The sequence below is a fragment of the Eleutherodactylus coqui genome, chromosome 2, assembly GCF_035609145.1.
Source record: "Eleutherodactylus coqui strain aEleCoq1 chromosome 2, aEleCoq1.hap1, whole genome shotgun sequence".
Lineage (NCBI taxonomy): Eukaryota > Metazoa > Chordata > Amphibia > Anura > Eleutherodactylidae > Eleutherodactylus > Eleutherodactylus coqui.
In genome coordinates, this window is record NC_089838.1 from 180,068,599 (window position 1) to 180,095,992 (window position 27,394).

Genomic DNA, 27,394 nt, shown 5'->3' on the forward strand with positions numbered 1-27,394 from the left:
GAACACTAGAGCCTGATTCAGCCTATATAAAAAAGGACCATAAGGCCTTATTCACATGAGCGTTTTTACGTGGCTAATTTAGCACCGATAAAAAAAATTGTGACTATCTGAAGCATTGGTTTCCAATGTATTCATTTAGATTAGCGATTTTTAGCCACATAAAAACTTTGCGCTGGAAAAGATAGAACGGCATCTACAGATTTTATATGCAGCTGGAAAAGATAGGTCTTGCCCTTTCTTTCAACTGATGTACGATGGCGGCTCCCATAGACTCTTATGGGAGCTCCAAAAAAAGGGAGGGGGAGGGAGTTTAGCAGCATCTAACGCTGCGAAAACATGACAGCTGGCACTATTTAACTATTAGAAGTAATTCTGAGGATTCATGCCGACGAGTGTTTTCTAGGCTGCGGCGTATATACGCTTGTGTGAATGGCAGAGAGAATGTGAATTTTGGCCGTAACTCGATTATGGCTATTCCTCACTCACGTGATTTACGGCCGCAATGCGTTAGTCATGTGAATGAGGCCTGGGAGTGGAAAGTCAAAGAGTTTCAAATTCCTTGCAACTTTCATTGTGTCATGGTATAGGATGCCACTTACCGTCAGACCAATACTATTAATTATCTAAAGGTGCCCAACAAATTATGCTAAAGTTGATGAAAATGGAAAATGGTTGTTCATCAGGTAAATTTAATAACAATCATTTCAGCCAACCAATAACAGACAGTAGTAGTCTGGAAAGAAGTCGGCCATGTTTGAATTTCTTGTCTTTGTTACCAGAAAGATCTTTCATCCATTGCCCGGTATCATTGAACATGTATGGCCAGTTTCAATGACTGTGATAGCCAATATTGACTAAAATGTGTAAATGTGTATCTGTTCACCAGACGATTGTTCATTCAACAGTTGCTCAACAAACAGCCTACTTCTACATAATGAGTATGGCCGCCTTTAAGTAATCTACAATTTGTATTCTGCTGGGAAACCATAGTGGGCTTATACTCCTATAGTAATATTAGGGAATTTCAGTTTAAGCAATAACATATTCTGTAAAAAATCTCGAAACACAGGATCCTTTTGCTCTGTGCAAGAAAAATCTGTAATGTAGTAAAATCAGCTGTAGAGAAAGATATACACGTCTGCGCAAAAAGCACATGCGGTCTGCATGAAAAATGCATGCCTTTAATGTATCACAAATGCAAGTGTGAACAAGCCCTTTGGGGGAATTTCCTACTGTAATTTTCATTTTTGTTCCATAAATGGAACAATTAGGTGTTTTACAGACGAAGAGCATTAAAATTACATGACTCCGGAGTAGGGTAATGTGGTGAACATGCAACCAATCTATAATTAGCAGCATTGAATGAACTCGAATGTCTCATTCAACAAATCCTCGAAAACTGGGATCCCATGTTCGCTCTCAGGAAGTTACATACATGCTTACAGTAAATAAACTTGCACGTGGTTTCAAAGTCTATTTTTGAATATGGAGAATTCCTAATACAAATACACATGTAATGTTGGTTTTGCTCCTTTCACAAGCAGAAGAGACCTATTAAAAGATAGAAAATTTGTACTCCTTACGGCTAGCTGTCAGCCTTCCTGGTGACATACTACAGGCGGTTTTATGCTGGCTTATGTTTGATGCTTTATGAGGAACATAGATTGGTGTAAGCAAGGTCTCTGTATTCTGCTGACATACTGGCTTGGAAATGGGGAAGTTTGATTTCTTTATAAATGCCCTGGTGTCTAGCATATCTTTACTGTCCAATATGTATTCACGTCTGTTATCAGGGCATATGGGTGTCATTAAGGGCTAATGCCCACGGCCAGGTCGGATTCTGCCTGCGAAATCTCGTAGCAGAATCAGACCCGGCGCCCCCCAGAGACCATATACTCACCTGTCCGGATCCATAGCAAGTATCCCATCTGACGAGCCAGCACGCATACGCAGTCCAGCGCATGACACGATGGGCGATGATGCAGATTCTCGTGATACTTCTTCTGTGCTCAGAGCGGAAGTATCGCGGGACGGATGCCTTCCATTGAGTGCAAGGGAAGCAGTCCATGCGTCTTTCTGCACAGAATAGAATATGTTGCAATTCTCCCTCGCGAGCAGAAAATTGCAGTTGATTTCCGCTCATGGGCAGGAGAGAATCATTATTGTACGGATATTGCTGCAGAATTCGCAGCGGGTGTCTGGCCGCAATTTCCGCAGCGATAATCCATCCGTAGGCATTAACCCTATAGTAGGTTCTTCCACCCGTGATTCCTCTTTATCCCATGTTGGATGACTCAATGCCACAATACTAAATATTTCATTTTTTTGCCCCTGTATTAGAATGGGTGCCATATAATACTACAATGGGTGCAATAATACTAACAGCTACCTGCAGCTTACCCCAGTCCAAACTACTGAGTGCCAGGGCTTTCAGCTGTCAAACCCACAGAGATCAGCTGATCACAAGTGGGTCCCCAAACAGGTGCCGATGACTGGCATGCCAGCCTGGGTCCTAGTGAAGGCTCATGGGGCTGACATGTATTTAACCATATTAAGCATGCCCATGGCAGGGTTTAAAGGGGTATTCTGGAGACTGGGTGACATTTTTTAACATTTTCCTGTTTCTACTTATTGCAATAATTCCAAACGTATATCTAAATTGCCCCACTAGAAATAAGCTGTAGCACATTTCCCTCGACAGAAGAATAAAATAAAATATGGGTTTCTGAATAGTAGGATGTAAAGCATTTTTTTTTAATAAAAGCGTTTCATTTTTTTAAAGTAGTAAAATATAAAAAATATCTATAAACATAGTATCGTCAGAATGGTACTGATCCAGAGAATGAAGTTAACATGTCAATTTTACCACACCCGGAATGCCGCAAAAGCAAACTACCCCCAATCCACCCCCTGAAAAATGGCACGTGTCTTTTTCCAACTTACCTACTTAAAAATGTGTAAACGTCTTTCAATACATTACATGGTACATTAAAAATGGTATCATAAGCAAATACAACTTGTTCTACAAATAAAACCTGGCTATATTGCCAGGAAAATAAAAAAAAGTTATAGCTCTTGGAATGCTGGAATGAAAACGAAAACCTGAGAAATGGCTAGTCGTTAAAGGATTAATTACAAACATAACCCACCTTGATCACTTTGTTGCCTAATGTCATCAGAATACCATACATATAATATGTATATATTATATTATGTGTGGAATTATTTCACCAGCTTTTAAAAACTACCCTTCTACAGATCTGTCTACGTGCTTATTGTATGCAATCCCCAAGCTATGTCCTGTACTACTTTCATATAAGGAGAGTCTAATTTATTCACATGCCTCCTTAATTCAGCTGAAACATTCCTGCTGACAATATGAAAAGTGCATGAAGAGCAGATGTGTATATCTGATGTTCTGATTCATACAGCAGAACTTTACATTAATGGAGTCCATTGAAATCAGAATAAAAAACCCATCTGAATGGGAGTGTGTTCACGAACTTTAATATACCTAAACACATTATATATATATATATATATATATATAGTATAATCAGGGCCAACTTTTGGGTTGTGGCCTATGTGGTTATACAAAGTGCATCAGCCTTCCCTGTTGAAGTATTGCTACAGGAAACGTATCACCCAAAGCTACAACAAATTTGAATTGCATTTAGACATTATGTAACACAATTGATAAATCACTTTATTTGGTCACCATATATTATATATTATGCCTCGTTCACATCAGAGGTTCCAGTCAGACATTCTGTTGCTGAATTCCATTAAAAACGAACGGAACATGATAGCACAACATCTTGTAAAATGCTGAAAACCTGACTGGAAACTAAGGGACGCCAATATAGTCAATGGGATCTGTTTGGCGCCGTTCAGTTCCGTCATCTAACGGTTTTGCATGGACAGTGGATGCCATTTTCCTGCTCTATAGGACAGCAGGAAAACAGAACTCAAAAATCCTTATGTGAATGAACTCTTATTTGCATTTTTGCGTGGCACTGCTATTGTACAGTACAAGGTTTTGCCATGCATGGTGGTGGCAGCACTATATATTCTTGTTATTTAGGCAACTTTTATTTGGCCAATGTATGGTACTGCTATTTCGGCACAGAATTGCTGGAGGTTGATAGCTGTACACTATAGGAATGTCCAGTTATATACTGGATGACTGTACACCCTATGGGCTGTCACTAATAAGTATTGCACTGGCCATCATCCAATATCTGGCCATGTCCAAAAGTATGTCCACTGAGGTTAGAACATGTCTATAAAGAGAACATGTCCTAAATGTGACCTTCATACAACTTTGATGAACTTTTATCTGTAGCACTCATCAATTCACCAATGCATTTACTTTTTGAGCACTGATCACTCGTGGTTTTAATGACAGATGAATATGGGGTTTGCATAAATCATTAATACATTTTTAGCCAACGCAACACTCAACTTAAGTTTTGGTCGTCAGCAAGAGATTATTTTTGACAGTGCTCAATGGCTTCACAATCCTGCAGCTTTGATTTTCTGAACTGTCTGGCATATAACCAATCATTTAAGCATTTACATAATAACCATGTTTCATAATTTGAGTTTTCCGTTTCATAATTAACCTTGAAATCTTAACATCTACGTAATTGATCTTTTTGAATGTCTGAGTATCTTTTCACTCAAAAAATATCTAATACGTAGCCATTTATAATTAAAAGTTATCTTACTAATTTGCATTAAAAAAAAGTAAAATCAAAAAGTAAAACAGGTCCAGTTAAAATTAAATATGACTGCAAAGCACTTTCATTAATTTCCTGCTCTAGGAAGGATGGATGACATACGCTGCAAAGTAACACTATATTATATGTTGCATTTATTTGAGGCATTTTATACTCTATATATTAGTATAACTTGTAACAAAGCGCCTCTTTGATCTCTCTCCTCCCTCTCTATATTTTATTGCCACACATTAAATTGCGTTCAGTTACACGGTGAAGCCTGACAATGATATCTTAGTCTACTGGGAATTAATTTAATCTCTGCATAGCAAATAAGAGGAACCCTCTAGGGACCACCTTGAAGTGTGTCATATTTATGCACAGATGTGACCCGTACAATAGCATGGTCAAATTAAACACAGGTCTTTGTTTTGCTGGTCTTTTTTTGTTTTTCTAATGCATGTGATACATGACTGCACTAGGTGACAGATAGACAAGTAGGGAAATATAGGAAAAGTAGGAAAGTAATTGTATTACTCAACATATATGTCATTCTTATGTGTCATATTTAATCTTGTTGTCGTGATCAAAACGCTAGTCATCTCTGGTTACCTATCTACTTTACTATCTGAAGTACAGAACTGTTTGAAAAGTGCACTATTCCAATCATGAGTACACAAGGAATAGTTATTTGTGCAGTTATTTGATAGATGAGGATGGGTTCATCTTTGGTGCACTTATACTTTGGAGGAATTTATCAACTCTTTACAGTCGTTTTCTGGTTTCAATAAGTTATACATTTTTATGCAAGTAGAGTTGTGCTAAAAAATTTGCTGTTGTACATCTCTCCCTCCACTTTCCCAAAGTGTGTAGACAAAGGGGCGTGGTTTGAGGCTTTTAAATAGATTGAAGAAATGCAACTTTTTAAAAGGTCACAAACTTTTTTGCACTCTCACTTCACTAGCTGGGTGGCGTAAAAAGGGACTTCACATTTCTAGACCTATTAAAAGGCAACTAATTTATCATCAGCCTGCGACATTTTTAAAAAATTGTCGCAAAAAAGGCAACATTGTCTACAGCAAAATGAAGGTTTAAAAAAAGCGCAAATTATATATTCCCCTTTGTGTTTGTATAACCAGGGGGCACGATCCATATCATGATACTTATATCAATAAATAAAAGACAGAACCCTCTCGAGTGCTATAGGTGCCTTACAGATCTCATTGATGCACAAAGTACTAAAATTACAGCATGTGGTCAAACAGAAAAATCATACAGACTAATTGGTGCTCTTTCTAATTCATTAAGTCTTGTATTGGATGTTCTAGTCGTATCATAGACCTTGAGAGAAAGCAACAGCGGCATGAATAGGAAAAGGTATTATGTCTATGTTGGACCTAATATACTCAGGCTTTGATGGGTGATAGAGTATATACTGAAGGAGCAATTAGACATTCTGGGGGAACCTGCTTATGGATGGGGAGGAGGGTGGCTTCTGCATACAAGCAATCTGCTTATAGCTTCTTTTAAATCCAGAAAAGCAGTGATACATCACTTTACTTTTCCTTTAAGGCATGGTGTGAAATACATGTAAATTATGCACTGTTATTTGAGTCACTCCAGAAATCCGTGGGAGCTGTGAGAGGGATATACCAGAGTTAATCAACTAAGGTGGCTGAGCATTCTACAGCAAGCAAGGAACAATAATGTGAAAATATTCATTATGATAGATGGACAGAACTTGAATTGAAGTTTCTTCCATTATTAGAGTTCATTGTGTGACCTCTGACTTCTTAATATTGATACTGGAGAATAAGGTGTCTATCATAGGCGGCTATGGAATGGATGTGCGTTCTCCACTATTCACATACAATAAGAAATACTGTCAACAGGCTATTTTTAGTAATTCACACCAACTCTAATATCAGCTTCGGCGGAATGAGTCACATCTTGTAGACAGCTTTGTTGTGCTGCACATAGGCTTTTGCTAAATCTTGAATTTAACAGTTTATAAGGCCACTCTCACATAGGTGTTTGTAAAAAATGCCACATTTTTAAAAATGCTCGTCCGAGAAGCGCCATTGAAATTAATAGGGGCTTAGCAGAGTGTTTTATAGCGGGTGTCTCAAACGCCTGCTAAAACGCTGTAATAACGCCTGTGTGAGAATCGGCCTAAAAAAACATACTTTTATTAAAAAAAAAAAAAATGCATGTCACATAATCTTACCATGCCACTGATCCCACTTACTTGTACTGCAGTAGCTGGGAATCACTGCCCTCATACATAAATGCTTTAAACTAAAAATTTGACTCTAAGTGCTTTCTCTAGAGGATCAAATTCATTATGCAGGCGTAATGCTAAAAGACTTTTACAGCTAAATTCACCATTGTCAATTTCAACGTAAAGCAAATATTGAACCCCTATTAGTTAAAAAGAGGGAATTACATTATTATCTATAATCTATTGAATAACATTAGAGGTGCAAAGTAATACCAATAGCTGTGCTTTAGCCATTAGACCCTATCACACTTGACAATACCCCAATTAATTCAACAATATGTTAATAAAAAATGTGAAAACACCTTTTACATGATGGATGTTGAATAATCCTGCTTACAAAGCAAGCACCAAGTCTTTCCTATAGTGCCGTCCACAAAAGACTACTGACAGCAGCCAAGGCAAGTAATAGACAAAATTACTTCCAGGTCAAAGACTCCAACTATGAGATGAAAACATCCCCATTGGGCTGAGTGGTACAACGCACATGTCAGGGGCACGTGGCAGATTTATTTCAGAAATCTCTGCGACTGCAAATCAATTGCACAACATGGTTACAAGGATGTATTTTCCGGTGTAAAACTCCATGTTCTTACCTATATTCAGGGTGCTGAATCCAAATATGGCAACCAAAATAGTCTGTTAGGTAAGCTAATGAAGTTATAGGCATCATAAGAAAGTAGGATATTTAATATTGTAACATTTTATTCCAGTATATTGACCATTAAAACCATGAGCCTTATTTATCAAAACTGTCTAACAGTAAATTCGAGAGACATGCAGCGACTTATCAGATGAGCACGGTGACAGATTTCACCAGGACATACGTGCAATTGAACAACAGTATGAAGGAAAGGGGATGCCTGCAATGCCGGCTGATTACTGCTGGGATATTCCAAGGGAGAACACTGGCGGCCAGAAAAGAAATAAGTGACTTCTGCAAACATTGGATCTAACTTCCCAGATTTTCCTGCCACTTATGAAAGTTCTTTGATATTATCCATCTGCCAACTGATGATCTTATGTCGTGCTTATAACTGTATGTTAGCCCATTCAGGATTTACTGTTTAGGAGAGCATTTATAAAACATATTTACTGTTAAGGTTACAGTTTGTAAATCTGTTCCTGACAGTCAAAATCTGAGCACAAATTTGGAATCAGCACCCAAAACTGTAAGAAAAACAAATTTTGTCCAAACAAAAAAAAAAAAATTTTTTTGTAACACAGTGATTAGAATGGAGTTGTTCCTACATCACGTGCATGGATTCTGCAAATCCTACTTAGGGTGGACGCTCACTGGCGATATTTTCTTTCTTGCGCTGCAAGAGCACGAGAAAACTCCCACCTCACAGTGCAAGAAAGACGCCGATATAGAAGCGGCATATCGCTAGTGCTTTCAATGGGGCCAGCGGCAGCAGCGCTAGCCCCATTGAAAACATAGGGAGAATGCCGCGGACTTCTGCCACAGCTGTCACAGCTGTGGCAGAAGTCCGCGGCATTCTATCCCATTGCTGATAAATGAATAGCTAAGGGCTATGTGTCATTGGCTGAGTGCTCAGCCAATAGCTAAGCACTAGCTGCTATTGGCTGAGCCCTCAGCCAATCAGCACAGCTCTTTCAGGAGGCGGGGATTCCCCGCCTGCTGAAAGAGCTTAGTAGCAGTGCACAGGAGCCAGCCGGAGGATGCATCTGAGCGCCGGAGAGGTATGTAATTTTTTTTTTTTACACTTATTGCTGATTATATTATATTTCAAGCCCTTCCCCGATAATCATACTGTGGGGCTTGACAGAAACCATTGTTTTCAATGGGATCGGCAGCAGTGCCGATCCCATTGAAAACAATGGGATAGAATGCCGCGGACTTCTGCCTCAGCTGTGACAGCTGTGGCAGAACTCCCCGACATTCTCCATCTCTTTTCAATGGGGCTAGCGCTGCTGCCGCTGGCCCCATTGAAAAGACTGGCGATATCCCGGCGTAATGCCGTTTTTTTTCTCTCACTGCGCTGCGAGACTTTATCTTTACTCTCGCAGCGCAGTGGAGAAAAAAACGCCAGTGGGGGTTCACCCTTAGACGTATGGATCCAAAAATTCTGAAACAAATCTGTGCCATGTGACCAAAGCCTTAGAATAAATACTAAGCAATCGGGCAAAGTTTATGTACTTTGTAATCAATTAAATTTCAGCCCAAATTTATAGATTGCATTTTTATTTTTTTAACAGATATTTTAATTCTTCTTCCTTCAAATCCCCCTAGTCAGTACTTAATTACCTCTCATAGGGGTGGTTCCATGTTGCGATGTAATGGCATACTGCTAGAATATTTGGGACCCTTGCTGATCCACACAATAAAAGCACCTAAATCCCTTTGGCTTTATCCATATACTGTGCATGAAAAGACTGGGAAGGAACTGGAGTGCTTTCTGAAGATTGATGGAGGAGTGGGGATGGGGACCAGGGGAGGGGAGGGGGGAGGGCTCAGTAGTCAGATCCCCACTGATCAAAAAGTCATGGCATATCCTAGAAATATACCATCCCTTCACACAGTTTTTCTAATTAAATTTTCATTTTAGGTCCAGCTGCCCATGCCACAAACCCATTAACAAAAGCCTATAATCATCTGTCCCGGGTCCCCAAACATGCAGTTCACCTCTCTCCTTCTGTTTATAGGCTGCAGTCAGACTCTTGATTGGGCGTCACAGGCTTCTGCAGTCAGTCACAGAGCTCAACTGTCTACTAATGATCTCTGTGATCGTCTGCAGCAGCTCCATTCACAGGTTGACTCTGCAAATGGCAAACAGATTCCGTGGGGAGAGTGAAGAGGTGGCACTGGAGGCTCAGGGTGGACCTGGGATGGGTGAATGTAGGCTGTTTAAATGTTTTGGAATATAAGCAGCTGGTTTTAAAAACCATAGATAGGCCCCCTGCACACAGGCAAAGATTCCGCAGAATTTTCGCCCGTGGACGCTGCTATAGGGTTGCATTGGAAAACGCAATCCTAGGCAGACGGCCGCGATTTGTCTGGGTGAAATCACACGTGGAAAACAAACCGCGGCATATATGGGTCAAATATCACCTTTTTGCTTCAGAAAACTTCTCTGCTAATATAGTATTGAAACTAGTTTGCTTTGCAGTGTAGGTTGAATATTCCCATGACATCCTATACATATATTTCAATTGACTAGTCTTGGATTAGCCCTCATAATCACACAAGTACAAAAGACCAGTAATTCTTCCAAGAGTGATGGAAAGTACTGGATTAAACAGGCAACACACGTCTGATTTTTTGGCACAATGTAACAATGACATCATGTACGAGACTACTTAGGACTTCTTATAATCAAGGGCAAAACAATCTATATATCTCAAAATGACTTAAGGAGGTGCGGTCACCAGTCTTTACGTGCCTCTTTTAATAAATACTTGCACACTCCATGAACTAAGATTTTTGGAGCATTTCTTTATATAGCGTTGCATTGTGCTATTCCTCTGTTTTTCTTCCTAGAAACTTGACAACTATGACTAGCGCTAAATGCACTAATTCAGTCAGTTAGCTTAATCAGCAATACCCACAATATTAACCCTTTCCAATCCACTGTCTGTCGTCTGAAGACATTCTGATTGAAGGCTGTGCAGCTCTGATGTCTGAAGATGTCCGGCAGGGTATTCTTATTGTACATTACTGGCCGCTCTGTTGTTGGAGGGCCTCTCCAACATGTCCCATACCACAGTACTGGCTCTAGCCAGCAGATGGCGCCACTGTGAAATTGCAGAAAGACAGAGACCCCTAGAAAACCCTGAATCCAAAAAAGGATTGCAAAGGGTTAAGTGTACCCTAAAACAAAACAAAAAAAATGCATCTTTTTAAAGGGGTTGTCCAGTTACCAAACAACATCTCTTCAACAGCGCTCACTGTAGTAAAATAACAAACTGATAAGTACTTACCCCTCTTCTGCCGCCAGTATCGAGTGCTGCAGCCCCACCCTAGCCCCGTGACTGTTGCGACAGCTGATGTCATCAGAAGTTAGGTGGCACTACAGCCAATCAGAGAGTGCAGCATCACCGTATGGCTCTGCAAGCGGCATGGCACCTAGATGTGAGCACCCATACCAGGAGAGCAAGCAGTGACGCTGCAGCCTCTTATTAGCTGCAGCTGTCATGTGACTTCCAATGATGTCAACTGTCACAACAGAAAACGGGACCATGGCAAGGCTGCAACACTGGACCCCGATGGCGGAGTACTGATCAGTTTGTTATTTTACTACAGTGAACACTATTGAAGAGATGTTGTCTGGTATTCAGACTATCACATTCACTAATCTGATTCTTCTCGGTTTACCTGTCTTCTACATTTTTCCTCATTCAACAGTATCCCCTACAATCCATACATCTCAGCACCCTAATGTACTACACATCAGTACAGAGACTAGTTATTGACCAGCTCATGCTGCTTTATGTATAGTAGTCTATTTAGCAAAAGATGGCTGGACCTTTATACACAACAAGCACTTTTACCTTTTTCTGTCACCCGTGCTTCCTCATAGATTGCAAGCTCTTGTGGGCAGGGCCCTTACTCCTATTACCTAAACTTTTATTGGTTTACATGTATCATCTGATTTGTAAAGTGCTGCAGAATATGTTAGCCCTATAGACATGAAGGTGGTTAATAAGAAGTGCGCTGAATGCTTGTTACAAAATCTGTTCCATACATGTGCTTCATCAAAGGAGTGCACCTACAGTGGCAATGCAACGATCAGGTGACTTATGATGATCTGTGGACACAACTGCCCTAAAATGTTCCCAACATACATAACGAATATATCCATAGCCTCCAAAAGAGTATCTTTCAGCATGCATCTGGGCAGTATGCAAACATAAAGCTCTGCTCACATCATGTTTAGTACCTACATTTGGCGTACACACTTTGCATTGGGAAACGCTCCCGGCGTATATGCCAAATGTATCCATAGGGTTGCATTTAGGTGATGGAGGACAAAATTGTGTCCTTTTTGCCTCCCTCCGGCTAGCACACGTCAGCATACTGCACTTTTTTAAAGGTAGCAAACAGTTAGTAGACTATGCTGTTCCATATAAAAGGTGCACAGTAAAGAAAAAACAAAACCCAGCGTGCTATATGTTTTTTTCTTTATAAAGGGAACATATTAGCAATGTATCCCACTATATGTCTATCCAATAGAATACACTGTTTTTTTTCTGTTGGGGGTATACGTTGGAGATATGTTCTAAACATGATGTGAAAAGAGCCTTAGCATACTTTTTTCGACTGTATTAAAAAAGCGTAGTTGACTATGTCTTTCAATACAAAGAGATCCTGCAAAAGGAATGTATACCATGCTGTACACTTTTTCCTAATAATGGAGGGAGGTCAATGAACCATACCTGTCACTGTATACTGTAACATACATCAGGGTTATATGTTTAGTGTAAATGACAGGGAATTCTCCTAGAGTATATGCTAAGCATAGGGCTGCAGAGTGTGAACAGAACCAAAACCGGGCTTTCTCGAGAATTCCTGTGCCTCTGAATGGGTTAATACTTTCAGGTAATTATTGTTTAAGAGTTCAAGAAATATGATGTTGTATATATTACCTATTCAAATTGCTAGGCTTTATAACATTTTTATTTATATGGAAATAGGTGCTGTAGACATTACAATAAACTTCATCAACACAAAAGGCACAAGAACGAGTTTATTGCAACATCTAACACTCCATCCACCTATTCAACTCACATAGAAAGCTAAACACACAGTAGACAGGTGTTTGTGCAGAAGATGGCATGCTTATTATAGGTAGAATGGAAACAAAGGATACAGAACAACTGGGTAAAAACTGCACATAAATAAAACATTCAGCTTTTGTTTACATCATGTGTGTACAAACCCATAAAGGAGTCTCAATTACATATGATAAACAAAAGAAGAAATTAGGCTGCTAATGGAAGAGACAGCTAATGTTGACCGCCTGTATAGACAAGAATCAAACATAAGGCTAGGCTCACAGCATGTTTATATCAGCAGGACCTTTTTAAAGGTGCTGCCAAATATATCCCCCAGGTGGATGCAGCTCTATGCCTTGACAGTTGTACATGTCAGTGATTAAAATGTATTCTGCACAGTATAGGGTTTATTTCTAATAGAGCTGTATTGAAAAGTGTAGTCAACTATGCTTTTCAATACAGTTGAGACTAAAGATACGCTGAAACCAGCTAAAAGTATGCCAAAAAGGCACTCAAACATTTGTCTATGGGAACAACAGATGCATATGCTGGGATACTTTTCAGACATATAGGCCAAGTGTAGTACCCAAACACAGTGTGAACCTAGCCCGAAACAAGCTGTATCTTGTAAAACGTACAACTATTCAGTAAATAAGAATATTAGTCAGACAATCTATAAGAGGAAGCCAATGAAATTGAAGAAGTGTAGCCATGTATATACATCCAGCTTAAAAACATATACAATAAAATGTGTATCTATGACTGTGATAATACAGATAAATTATATGTTTCCACTCTTCATCAACATGTATAATACTGATAATACTACAGATAGTAACTGTATGGCTTTAGTAATTTATTATGACCTTCTTCAGTCTGAACTGAAATTTCCTAATTTATTTGAATTGGCTACATTGTTTTGTAAAAGCATCTAGTCTATCATAGACTGAGTAAGCACTGATCTACACATCACTTATGCTATAGAAAGCAGAACATTTCACATAAAGGACTGAATAGACAATGTACAATTGTGGTGAATGTGTTTAATAAACTTGTAATAGACAGGAATTAAAAAAAAAAATCTGGTCCTGGTGATGTACTAAGTAGCTCTAATTAAAATGTTCCAGCAGAACTTGCATGATTAGCAAGTGCAAAATAAACGAAATAATAATTGGTTATAGGCCTATACATAAGTATCACATCTACCCGCTACTTAATTTGTATAAATAAATCACACCTAGTAGTGAAATGACTGCAGGGGAAAGTCAGTCTCCAGACAGCAATGCAGTAATAAATGAAGGATGGAGAGCCAAGGTAACCAACTACATGTAATTAAAATTCATATTTTACCAAACTGTCACATAGCACAAAGAGGGCCAGATTAGAATCACATTGGACCTGCTTCAGTAAATTCACAGACACAGGCATCAAAACCAGTGTATGTGTTTTAGAGCAGTACATTTCAAGATGAGCCCTGTGATTGATTTCGTAGTGTGTGGTGATGTATAACTGTCTAATGTAACACATGCTCACTGTCTGCCCTCAGGGATCTACATGCAAATTAGACAGATCGGCTAATCAGATTATTCTGGGGAGCACTGAGCTGCTTTTGTGAAGGGCCAATTTTTTTCCATTGGATATATTTATACATCCATTTAATTTGACTTAGATTGCTAAGACTAGCTATGGGCTAAGCATGCTATTGTATGAAATCCCATTTGTGTTCTCAATTCACTGAAAATATAGGTATCAACCGACCACAAAGAACTACATATCTCTTACTTATAGGCAACAAGTATACAATGCTTTTGGCCAACATGACATACTGTGTGTGCACCGCTATATTAATACATATAATTATGTATTTTAATACTCTTATTTTATGTGTTATTGAAAGTATTCAAATATTCTACCACACACACATATATATATAATATTTATATATCTATCTACACCTGAATACACTACATCAGATAGATATATTCAATATTTGTGACAAGGCGACTAATATATATCAATGTATAGGAAAATATATAAAATTACACACACACACACACTAATATATATATATATATATATATATATATATATATATATATATATATATATATATATATACCATAATTACATTTTTAGCAATATGTGAAGAATCACCTTGACCACTGTATTCAGGAGACATACCTTTATTTCCTAAATGAACATTATTTTTAATTTTAACATTTTTATGCAACATTTTAACATGCATGATACTAAGAAAAAATAACTCACAATGCCCCCACAAATAAATTAGCAGTACAAATATGAAACAATAGCGATTTGCCATATACAAGGAAGGGAACATACAGCATAAATACAGAAAGGTAAAGCAAGATGTCCAATTATTTGTAAACCAGGCGGATTAGCCAAAGTCTTAAAATTGACAAGGTAACACAAGGCTGGTAGGTGCCATATAGATTATAATCCAGCGTCTTCATGCAATTGCGTGTTTACAACACATAAAGCAGCGTTTTCTCCTAAGCATTCGTCAGTTGAATGAACATTTTCTTGAATGCTAATGTGCTGGAAACACATTTATGTTGTCTGTAGAGATGAAATACACTAGGGTTTATTAAAATCTTATATCAGGAGTAAACTGTGCAGTGAATTTCTTTGTGATGCATGGGTCATATAAGTTGTAAGAACAATCCAACACATCAAGTGCAAATAGCATCCAATATGTCATGGTGGCATATTCTGTACTAAATGCCGAAATAGAAGCTTGAAGATAATTTACATTTACAATTAAGTGTGTGTGTGGGCAGAGGCTGGGGTGAGCATGAAGTATTCCTCTCTTAGAAGTCTACATAGTACAAGAGAACCTGAATTTTCTATGCTTCTCTCTTACCATGAATGTATTCATTCATCATTACTGTAAATTATTTACTAAAAAACGGTGTCATCCCATTTGTAGTGTCAGCTAACACCTTTATGCCTGTATTCATTATTTCTGCATAATATGGCTATGTTGCACAATATTATATTTCTGTCTATACTATATTTCAAAAAAATCACATTCACCTCCAATATACAGCAATCCTATCATAACACCCCCTTTAAATAAATTCATTTCTAGATGTAATTGCAATTACATATATACATGGTCCAAGATCGTTAGAGATTTGATACATCACAGCAGATGACACACCAGCTTAAGTTGAAAAGAATATGTGCAAAGCACCACCTGTTCCCTGAATCTCCAAACTGTTCTACTGTAAAACAAGTGACCATATTTCTTTAGCAGAATCTGAATATTGCTACTCACTTTCTATCTGGAAACACAGACACACAGAATGGATGGATATTAGGAAACATGACCGAAAAAGAACCTCCAATAACAGCATTTTTATTGCTATATTTTAAATTCATTGGAAAATTCATTTAAATGATATAGAAATAAAAAGCTACTATAATATTCACACATGATGAATATACAAACCAACACGACTCATATACATTGCAACTAATTTACAGGAATACTTTATTATTTTGCAATTTTATACAGAAGCATTTGAGATAACCAAAATTATTTTGAAACGCCAATGTTCTATTTGATCGTACGCAACGTATACATGTGCAATAATGTATCAATAAATATCTGGGCATGTGAATTTAAATATATTATACAAACAATCTGAAATAATATTGTAAATATTTATATTTCTTTTTTTTTTTTTTAAACATAGGCATAAAACTTGTAACAAATTCTGTCCATATTGTTTATTATTATTTTCCTGCTCCTTTATTTGCATAACTAATATCACAGCATGGACTATTCTCTAGCAGCTTGTATACTGGATTAAATAAAGGAACATTGGCTGGATGTAGTGGCATAAACTCCCTCTGGAATATAGTAAACACTTTTCACAACAGTGAATGAAAATTTAATGTGCTCCTGACATCTGAGTTGGTGAATTGCACTCAGACATCTAAAGATGCTCCTGAGATTTTATAGACTACAAATTACCAATATATACTCATATACAGCTTCTTAAAATGAATCATCTCTTTTTGGAAGACTTAATGCAAAACATAGGTGGCGAAATGAGCTTTGTGGCTAATTTCAATTGTTTTGCTCTAATTGCCAGGAAATGAGCTAATACAATGTGAAGCTCATGTAAAATATCAGTTTTCTCTTTTCGCCTTTTAGTTCTATAAAATCAGCCACAAGAAGCTTATGACTGGTGCATAGTCCCGTATTTTTGACACTGAAACATTCTCTGCTTCCCAGTCAAGTATGTGCTATGTGCTGCCAATTATCCTTGGTCGGATACATAATGGAATAAATCCTGGGAACAGGATCCATTTATAACAGCACACAAGCAGCACTAATTGGACAAATGTACTACTGGCAAGCGGTGAAAACTCCCTTCCATTCTGCACTGCCCTACAAAGCCACACAATACTATCAGGAGAAGATCACATCAAGACTTGGGCTTTGTTTGGTTAAGTGCCTTTCCTGCACAGTCCTATTCTCTGTCTCTGTCATGCAGGGAGCAGCCCCTGTAATTAGCAAAGTGGATTCATCAAACATTTGCGAATCCTTAAAATGGATATTTAACAGATTTCAGGGAAGAACTGATACATCAGATAGCTGCTATCTATTCCCCATCTCTAAAGTGTGATGTTGTGCAGTATGGAAGTAATAGAAGCATCCTTCATCCCTCCCACAGTCATATACTGTAGCTGGGGTGGCAGATGACATCTCAGTGTTGCTCACATCTATTCTAGACACATGCTTGATTTATGACTAAAGGCAGCAGAGATTCATGGGTCTTTTTTTCCAGGAAGCAACAACTGTCAAAACAAGCGTGCTTGATGGGTCCCTGGTTTGGCTGTATATTCTATGGGAAGGCAGCACAGGTTGTATGAAGAGCAGTGCAGGGGCAGGCGAACTTTAGGAGACCTTTCACATGGGACGGAATTAGTCCACGCGGACATTTCTGCGTCACAATGTTATCCCTATGGGGCTTGAATTCTGCACCTGTTAAAATCTGTGCATCTTTACTTTAAACCTGCAAGAGTAAATTCCACAGCAAAAGAGCTTTCTGCTACGGAAATAAGGACATTTTGCGGAATTCTTGTTTGGATTTCTAATGTTAAGGAAATATAATTCTGCAATTGAAGTCTCCGAAAAAAAATTTAATTCTGCAAGGTGTTCCGCAGAACGCATTCTGCAGAATTATAAAAACACAGCAAAATCTGCACTAATTGACAAAATACGCATCTGTGCCACATCCTGCGGACAACTCTTTATCCCGTGTGAAAGGGCGGTTTAACACGAGTGGTATATTTTTGCAATCCGCACCTAAAAACGCAGATTGATTTGCTGCTGTGGATTTTTGCTCCATAACCTGCATATATATATATACACACACACACACACACACGTGGATTTTGGTGTGGAATTTTCTGCGTCTTTTGGTGCGTATTGCAGAAATTTTCCACCTGTGTGAAAGGTCCCTAATCAAACAAGTTCTTTCATAAGGTAGCATCCAGGCAGAGAGAGACATGACCTTCCCTTATAAAGAGATATCATGAAACTTTATTCCCAGCTCAGCTTAACTGCCAGTTATATTTAGAGTTGGGACTTCAGTTTTGCTCCCTTGCAGATTCCCAGGGATTAAAAAAAAAAAGTAATGCACTATCACTGCAAGATCTAATTACTGGCATAAAAGGCAGAAGTGCCCCAGGACCAAATACATAACCATGCCCATGCCACCTTATGTTAGGTCACATGACACATTTACATCTCAGGCTTAATTGGCACGAAACCCGGTTACTTACGTTGCAGCAGATGGAAAGTATTCTTCGGAGGAAGGACAGATCAGCAAGGATTGGAAAAGTGTCAGGATAAGGACTAGAAAGCAGGAAGCAGCCATCTTCACAATCTAACAGGCATCCAGGATCAGATAGAGGGATGGGATGGAAAGGATGATAATAACTCCAGGCAGCACTAGTGCAGAGATGAGCAGAGCCCCAGCTTACTCTGGCAGCCGGCTCTGATCAGCCGCCATCAGTGATACTTTAGGAGGAGATCTCAGCTCCCTTCTCCCTCTCTCCGTTTCCTTTCCTGATTTATTCCCCCGATGGCAGGGAAGGGGAGGGAGGATGAGCTGGGTAAGTTGCAGGGAGGAGTGAGGGGAGGCTCCTGCACGCGCTGCTGGAAAGTTGAGCGCACCGTCTGGCTGTGGGCACACCACGCCCTGCACACACCGGCAACTTTACTGATCGGGTGGCAGCGCACAAGTGGCAGCGCCGAGGCTCCCGCAGCGCCCTCCACAGCCCGAGCCTGCATTACCGTAATTACCCGCGTGCTGCAGCCACCTATTGTTTCCAGCCGAGCAGCCTGTGGGCCGAGAGAGCTCCATCGCTGGAAGCGTTGTGGGCACAGCGGAGGGCACAGACACTGCCCACACAGACAACCTTCTCACCTGGCGGATGTTTACACTGACAGCCCACTCTTGGCGGTTAGCGGGGGCTTCTCACGTGGGACATCCCATCTACTGACAGCTGTCAGCTCCCAGACCTTGCCCAAGTTGGTCCTATTCATCTGCCCAGTTTGATGCCAGCTTCCAAAGCCAGATCCACTTTGGGCAAGGCTGAACTCAACTTCATACGGGGGTATCACCCCTGTGTGCTGACAGCGCCAATCCAGGGGCCCAAATCCATTTACCCCTTTGAATCACAGTTTTATGTGTGCACATTATTGGCCTTTTTTATACCAGTTTGTGATTTTTCTATGCCCGGTCCCCCCCCCCCTCCTGGGCACCTCCTGGCAATATAATGTATTATTATAATAAGTTATCTTCATTAATATGCACAGAAAAAAAACTAACAAAAAAGAAAAAGCAAATAGACTGCTTAATCAGAAACCAACTTCTGCATTATTTGCTGGGTCTTGTAGTGCCATAATCTTTATTTTAGGCATTGCCTATTAAAGCATTGTGAAATGTACAGTAAGCTGACTGTTGACTTTGCTGGGACTTATGGTACCACAATGTTTTATATAGGTTAATTCTTTTACACCCAATAAGTCAGTTGGCGGTCTGTTTTATATTGCACAGGCTTAAACTTGCAATATTAGCCAACAGAAGGACAATTTGATCTTTTCATCCTGGCACTTGTAGTACTCTGGCATATTTCGACTTTTCATGGCTGAGGTGGGAAAACCGGGCAACCTCAGTTTTAGGGCTTATTCACACAAGTGAATATCGGCCGGCGTTTTAATGGCCGGCCGATATACTCTACCATCTGATACACGGGTTCGGCATATATGCCGTCGGGTGGAGGGGAGACAACTCTCTCCTCCCCTCCGGCTGTTTGCAAAGGGGGCGACGTGGGGCAGAGCTAAGCTCCTGCCCATTGTCTGCTGCCAACTATGGGAACAGTCCCATAGCAAACAGAGGTGAGGAAAGAAGGGGGAGGGAGTTTAGCAGTCACACTGATAAACTCCCTCCCACCTCCATTCTCCGGCCGCTGCCATTAGCTCCCACAGGAGTCTATGGCAGCGTCCGTAGTCTGGCCAGAAAGACAGTTCCAGGACTATCTTTCCTGCCCGGCATAAAAGCGCCCAGCCGGGCATTTTTACGCCGTGGGAACACGCTTGTGTGGTCTGATGCATAGGACTCCAATGCATCAGATGGTAGCATATATCAGCCGGCCGTGAAAATGCTGTCCCATATACACTCGTGTGAATAAGCCCTTAAACCACACTCCAGCCCAGCTCTGTTTCCATAGTCCTCATTAAAGTAAATGAGAGCTATGGCAATAACATAGCATGCTACACTGTTTTTCTAACTTCCCAAGTCATGGAAACAGCATAGCGTGCTGTGTTACACTGTTTCCATAGCTCCCATTCGCTACAATGAGAGCTACGGAAACTACTCTGGGCTGAAGCGTTCAGCTGTTTCCGCAAGCTCAGGCTAGATGGTCGCTAACTATAGTGGTTTCCCATCTTGACTATGGCCAAGATGAAAATAACTCTTTAGGGCTAAGTGCTTTCATGTTAGGCACAAAAAAGTCTGTTTTTTGCAGCAGTATGTGCAGTTCTCCATGGCCATCGTATGTGGTCCGTGTGCCCTTTTTTTTAACTTCTGTATGCCATTCATTTTTCACCTCCACACAAAAAAAAGGAAACTGGTCTAATTTTTTTTCTGCATCTTTTAAGAAAAACGGACCACACATGCATGGCATGCGAGTGCTTTCCTTTTTTTTCTGTATCCAAATTGACTGGAATAAATGAGTCTCAACCGCAAATTGGATTATAGTTGTACCGTAAATGTCATAAGTTTTTTCTTGGAATCCGAATGTCTATTTACAAACCCGGGGTGTCTTACCACAGTGATTAATATGGGGCCATACACTGTTTTAATGTAGTCCATGTTTAATCTGACAGCATATAGGCTAAAAAACCGCTTGTGCGCAGAAGCCTTAAAGACCTTTCACACAGGATGGAAAAGGTCACACGACGCACCCAAGCCGTGATAAAACCTCACCAAAATCCGCAGACTACCTGGTTTAAAACCGTCCTGTAATTACACATCAAAATCTACAGCTAGACATGTGGATTTTCTCATCTGCCTCCTTCTACCGTCCCGTGTGAAAGGTCTCTAATGGACAACAGTTTTAGAACATGCATGCTTGGGCTTGTGGTAACATGTATCCACTCCTTAGGCCTCGTTCACACGGGCGACAAAGTCGCGCGATTTTGTAGCGTTGCTACAATTCTACAAATCGCATGTATGAGAAGCCCATGCTTTCCTATGGGCTACTTGACACATGTGGTGCTTTGTAGCATGCTACAAAACGACACAAAAACCTCACGGGTCCCGCTATATGCACGCGACTCGTGAGGTTTTGTAGCCCATGATTCTCTATGGAGCCTTTCTCCCAGTTGCATCGCATCACGCGAAAACACGATTTTCGTGCGATGCGATGCAACTTTGACAGTAGTGGAACAGGTGATGTATGTGTTTTGGTTTTTTTTTCCAGCTACGGTGTATTTTCGGGGAAGGGCTTATATTTCAAGCCTCCCCCGAAAATCTTCCCATGTGGCGCTACAAAGTCGTGGTATCACCGCGAGAAATAGCAGCGATATCGCACGAACCAGCAATGCGATATCACTGCGATTTTCTCGCAGCAATGCCGTGTCAGCCATGTGAACGAGGCCTTATGGCCACACATTGAGGCTACATTCACACGAGCAAGCGCAATATTGGGCTGAGAAACCCGGTCTGTTATTGCACTTGTCAGTGTGCATTTTACCCGTTAAAAAAAGGGGGTTTTAATGCAAAAACGCTTTGCAACACTTCAGTGAAATTGCAATCCTCTAGCACTTGCTTCATGCCCGTCGGAGGATCGGCAAGTGATTCCTATTGATTTTGATGTGAAGCATCACATCGCAGTCACATGCAAATGGCACGGCATGCCATGTATTTGACTGTCCCATTGAAATCAATGGACAATGCATTCCGAGGGCCGCAAAAAATTCTGTGAATGTAGCTTAAGGAACCTTTAACAGAGAAGAAAAAATATCTATGGAGGTCATCTTGGTATCCGTTCATATGGTGCAGACTGGGTTTGTTAGCAGTCACCCCTCTCCCACCCTGCGTTGAATTGAGTGGCTGCTTAATCAGTCTGCACGTGCACAGTTTTGCTCCTATATTTTGCAATCTGGCTTGCTGCATGCTACCAGGTTAAACAGCGATTGAACTTTTCCTGCAGTATATATCGTGTATCTGGCTTCTTTTTCTGTGAGTTATGTCTTTGGACATTTTTTCTCACCTCTGTGGCTTTATGTAGTTAATTGTCGCCTTGCCACGGCACGCCAGCTTACGTGTTTTGGGCCTAACACCGGCATTTATCAGTGTGTGTTTTCTGTACATGCGGTTTGCTGTAGATGCTGGAGGAGCCCAGGATGGCATTCCAGTGTGGCACACTTATTAATGCAGGGCAATCCACTGTTTAGTCATTGTGGGTTGTACGCCTGTATGTGTGGTGCACCTATCTATGGCGATCATCGTGGAATCGATTCATATTGTGCAGACTGGGTTTGTTGGCAGTCACCCCTCCCCTACCCTGGGTTGAGTTGAATAGCTGCTCAGTCAGTCTGCACATGAACATTTTTACTCCTCTATATTGTGATCTGGCTTGCTGCATGCTACCAGGTTAAACGGTGATCGAGCCTTTTCTTTTATTATATATCCCGTATCTGGGTTTTTTCCTGTGAGTTATTTTACAGAGAAGGGAATTGTTTTCCAACACGCAGCAGAAATTGCAACTGTGGAAATCCACACCAAAATCCGCATGTCGAATTGTCTGCAGAATTAGGCCATTTTCAATTCTGCATCAAAATTTGCTCTTAGTGCGGAAGGATCCACAGGAGAGCAAATTCCACTTCATGTCGCGGATCAATTCTACTCATTTTGAAAGTCTCATCAAGGCCGCCTGCACACGGGTGGATTTGCATTGCGATTTTAAGCTTGCGGAGAAAATAGAACTCGCAGCATGTTCTATATTTACGCGGATTCTGTGCGGACGGCTTTCATTGAAGGCAATGGAAGCCGTTTGACCTGTGGCCCTTCTACAATCATCATTGCCGAAAGGTTGCGGGACCTGCGTCATTGCCTAGCAAGAGCGTGGCAAAATCTTTACTGTGCTTGCGTGCCAGCCGAACCATCTGCAGAACAGTTTAAGAAGAATCCGGACAGGTACGTGGGATCACCGGCCCGGCACAGGCTCGGATTCCAGCCAGTCACAGACCTTAGCTCTTGGTCACTGAGCTCCCTGATTGGCTGCAGCATTCTCTCACGCCCCATACATATTTTATATTTGATAAGATTATTAATTAATCACTTTATCTAAAAGAATAGACCACTGTGTTATTAGTCAGGGTTTTGTTTTTTTGTCAAAGTGCATGCTTGGACTAGTGCTACAGACATTTGTATTCCTTTGCTAATACAGGTACTAGAATAGTTATCGTTATTAATGGTATAAAAAGCTTGTTTTTCAGTTTTAGCCTTTTAATGTATCCAGTAAGCATTAGAGATGAGCGAGCACGCTCGGATACAGCAGTTACTCGAGCGAGCATCGCTATTCACTTGAGTAACTGCTGTATCCGAGCGTGCTCGCTCATCTCTAGTAAGCATACTGTTCTTTTTACAATGAGCATGCTGTGACTTGTAGTGTTGCAGTGTATTTTTTTCTGTATAATGGTATATGCACCTAACCTTTTTTCTGTCCAATTTTCAATTGAAAAATCGTTCCAAAAATCCGACGGAAATAGCACCTATTCATTTGATTGAAATCACAGAAAAGGGAAATACAAACAGACAAAAAAATCAGACAGTGGCCATATACTCACTGATATAAGACGGCAAATATATACACCACATCCCCCAACATGCAGATCGCCAGACTGCTAAACGGGGAGCAGATAGCACCTGTACAAGCACTGATGGACAGCCACTCACAGACCCTCCTTATATTGAGGGGGAGGCTGCTTAGTACTTATTCCTGCACAAAAAAAGCTAATACAGAGTGTCAGACCCAGTGTCCACGGACGGATTTTAATTATAAAATCTGTAAGAGTCTTCCGCGCTGGAGAACCACAACTCTAGGCGCACATAGGGACGCATTAGCATCCACAAGACAATTGAAAGCATGCAGATGTGATTTTTCTTTTTTCCCAGCGTGCGGATCGCACGCACGAGAAGAAATCGCGGCATTCTCCATTTTTCTGCGTATCCTGCGGGACGACTTCCAATAAAGTCAATGGCAGCCGTCTGATCCGCGGCACACCCGCAGCTGTCACTGTGGACGTGCCGCTGATACGCGGTAAAGCAGGAGATTAGAAAGAGGAGACCCACGCTGGATCTGGACAGGTAAGAAAATGTATTTTCCTCTCCATGTCCGCGGGCACGGCTGTATTCCGCTGCGGGATTCAGCAGTGGAATCCGTGTGTGCAAGTGGACATGAGGCCTTAGGCCACACAGTACGTGTAGTGCACCACGCAGGCTCACAACCTATTAGTGACACCACATTTCAATCCAGTGGGCAGCCCTGCACCCAATAGGATTAGCAGACTGGCTGTCTGCATGTTGGGGATGTGGTGTCTTTACCTGCCCTCTTGTATTAGTATACCAGTAAGTATATGGCTGTTTTCTGTGATTTTTTTTTCTTGATCCTTTCATATTTCCTTTTTCTGTGATTTTAATTGATGTTAGTTTAGGGACAAGAAAAATGAGGACCCTTGATGCTGGGTTGTGAGCTTCTATATTTTGTCCAAAATATTAACTAATACCTCGTATTTATCAGTAACATGTAGTTCGTCTTTTAATGCTGGGGGAGCCCAGGGTGCCAGTGTGGTTCACCTATGAGGTGCTAGACTGAAATATGGTGTCATTAAGGCCGCATCCACACAGGAAACAGTGATATCACTGCTACAAAATCGCTGCTATGTACACTCAATTTTGTAATGTCCGTGATGCTTTTTTCTTGGGAAAAACGTAGCATCGTGTCACTGCTACATACGATTTTTCTTGCACGATTTTGTATCAAGAAGGCTAATAGGACTTTCTAATGTTAAAATCACATAGCATGAAAATCGCAAGTTCATGCTATGCGATAAACAACGAGGCTCTATAGGGAAACATGGGCTACAAAACATCGCTCATGTGGAAGAACCTATGGGAGAGCATGGGCTCTACATATATGCTGCTTGTAGCACTGTCGTATCACTACAAAATTGCGTGAGAAAATCCCCCGTGTGGGGGGCTGGTTTCACACGGGCTACAAAATCTCGCTACAAAATCATCGCTACAAAACACATGTATGTGAGGCCCAGGGTTTCCAATGGGTTCTTTCACATGAGTGATGTTTTGTTGCCTGAAAGAACCCATTGGAAACCATGGCCTTGAGGCTGCTTTCACATGGGCAACTTTATCGCACCATTTTGTTGCTATGCGACAGTGGTATGAATTACATGTATGTAGAGCCCATGCTTTCCTATGGGTTCTTCCACATAAGCAATGTTTTGTAGCCTAGATTTTGTGTGCACATTTTGCATGTGCAAAAAAAATGCAGCATGCTCATTTTGTGTGCATTTGCACACTAAAGGTCCCCAAAGAATTCTATGAGGAGGTGTGCAAATGCACTACAGGATGCAATAATTCCGTGAGGAAAAGAACATATCTGGACCTCATTATGCGAAACAGCCATTTAAATCTGGGCATGGTAGTGTTACATGCACAAAAAACCATGCCCCGTGAGCACAAAAAGTACTGTAAAATACGCAACGATATGCGTGCAAAAAAGCCTAGTTCAAGCGCAAATATGTTGGGCGCAAAAGTGCATACGCCCATGTGGAGCTGCTCATAGATTCATCTTTTGGGCACTACAAGTCCCCCCTATCTGTAAATATATAGGACGGTTTCCTTGTTTTATGTTAAGCAATTAAAGGGGTTGTCCCGCGCCGAAACGTTTTTTTTTTTTTTTTTAACCCCCCCCCCGTTCGGCGCGAGACAACCCCGATGCAGGGGTTAAAAAAACAACCCGCACAGCGCTTACCTGAATCCCGGCGGTCCGGCGTCTTCATACTCACCTGCTGAAGATGGCCGCCGGGATCCTCTGTCTCCATGGACCGCAGGGCTTCTGTGCGGTCCATTGCCGATTCCAGCCTCCTGATTGGCTGGAATCGGCACGTGACGGGGCGGAGCTACACGGAGCTACACGGAGCCCCATAGAGAACAGGAGAAGACCTGGACTGCGCAAGCGCGGCTAATTTGGCCATCGGAGGGCGAAAATTAGTCGGCTCCATGGGAACGAGGACGCCAGCAACGGAGCAGGTAAGTATAAAACTTTTTATAACTTCTGTATGGCTCATAATTAATGCACAATGTACATTACAAAGTGCATTATTATGGCCATACAGAAGTGTATAGACCCACTTGCTGCCGCGGGACAACCCCTTTAAGTTAGCTGTTATACACGATATTAAGGGAAACATCTATGTTTCTTTAGACAGACTATTTTCATGTCCGCATGCTGAAACTTATAGTTCTGCACTGTTTAAAGGGAACCTATCATGTCCCCACAGCACCATAAACTAAGTTACGGTATTGTTAGGGGAGGTGACAGGGAGTCGGGGGATGTTGTTGTCACACTTCAGAGTCTCCTGCGTGTGCTGTCCTGTACAAGTCTATGGGAGAGCGCACACAGAACTTTGGGAGGTGACCGGTTAACTTTTACTGCTCAATGACATAGTTTTTTTTAATTTTTGGTCTCTCTTTTCCACTTTCAACAGATTAAACCATTTACATTTTTCCGTCGACCTAGATGTCTGATGGCTTTTTTTTTATTGTGGGACAAGTTGTATTTTTCAGTCGTACTATCTAATGCAAAAATTTTAAACTGGAGCGAAATGGAAAAGAATGCACAATTGCTCCATTTTGGGGTGGGGTCTTGCTTTTACAGTGTATCCACTGTAACAGAAATGACATGATAGCTTTATTCTGGGGGTCAGTACAATTATTACAATACCAAAATTTATATAGTTTTTTTAACTACTTAAAAAAAATGAAATATCTTTTTACGAATATAACTTTTTTTATTTTTGATGTAA

At 40.7% G+C, this 27,394-nt stretch overlaps 1 protein-coding gene across 1 annotated transcript in view; it reads right to left on the bottom strand.

Annotated features, from left to right (window-relative positions):
• The window catches only part of CACNA2D1 (calcium voltage-gated channel auxiliary subunit alpha2delta 1), a 640,389-nt gene extending 621,557 nt beyond the window's left edge, over positions 1-18,832 (bottom strand). Inside the window, exon 1 of the mRNA XM_066592011.1 lies at positions 18,559-18,832. Coding sequence (XP_066448108.1) covers positions 18,559-18,653 — 95 coding nt within the window. The 5' untranslated portion in view covers positions 18,654-18,832. The remainder of the gene's footprint in view (positions 1-18,558) is intronic.
• Between the last annotated feature and the right edge of the window lie 8,562 nt (positions 18,833-27,394).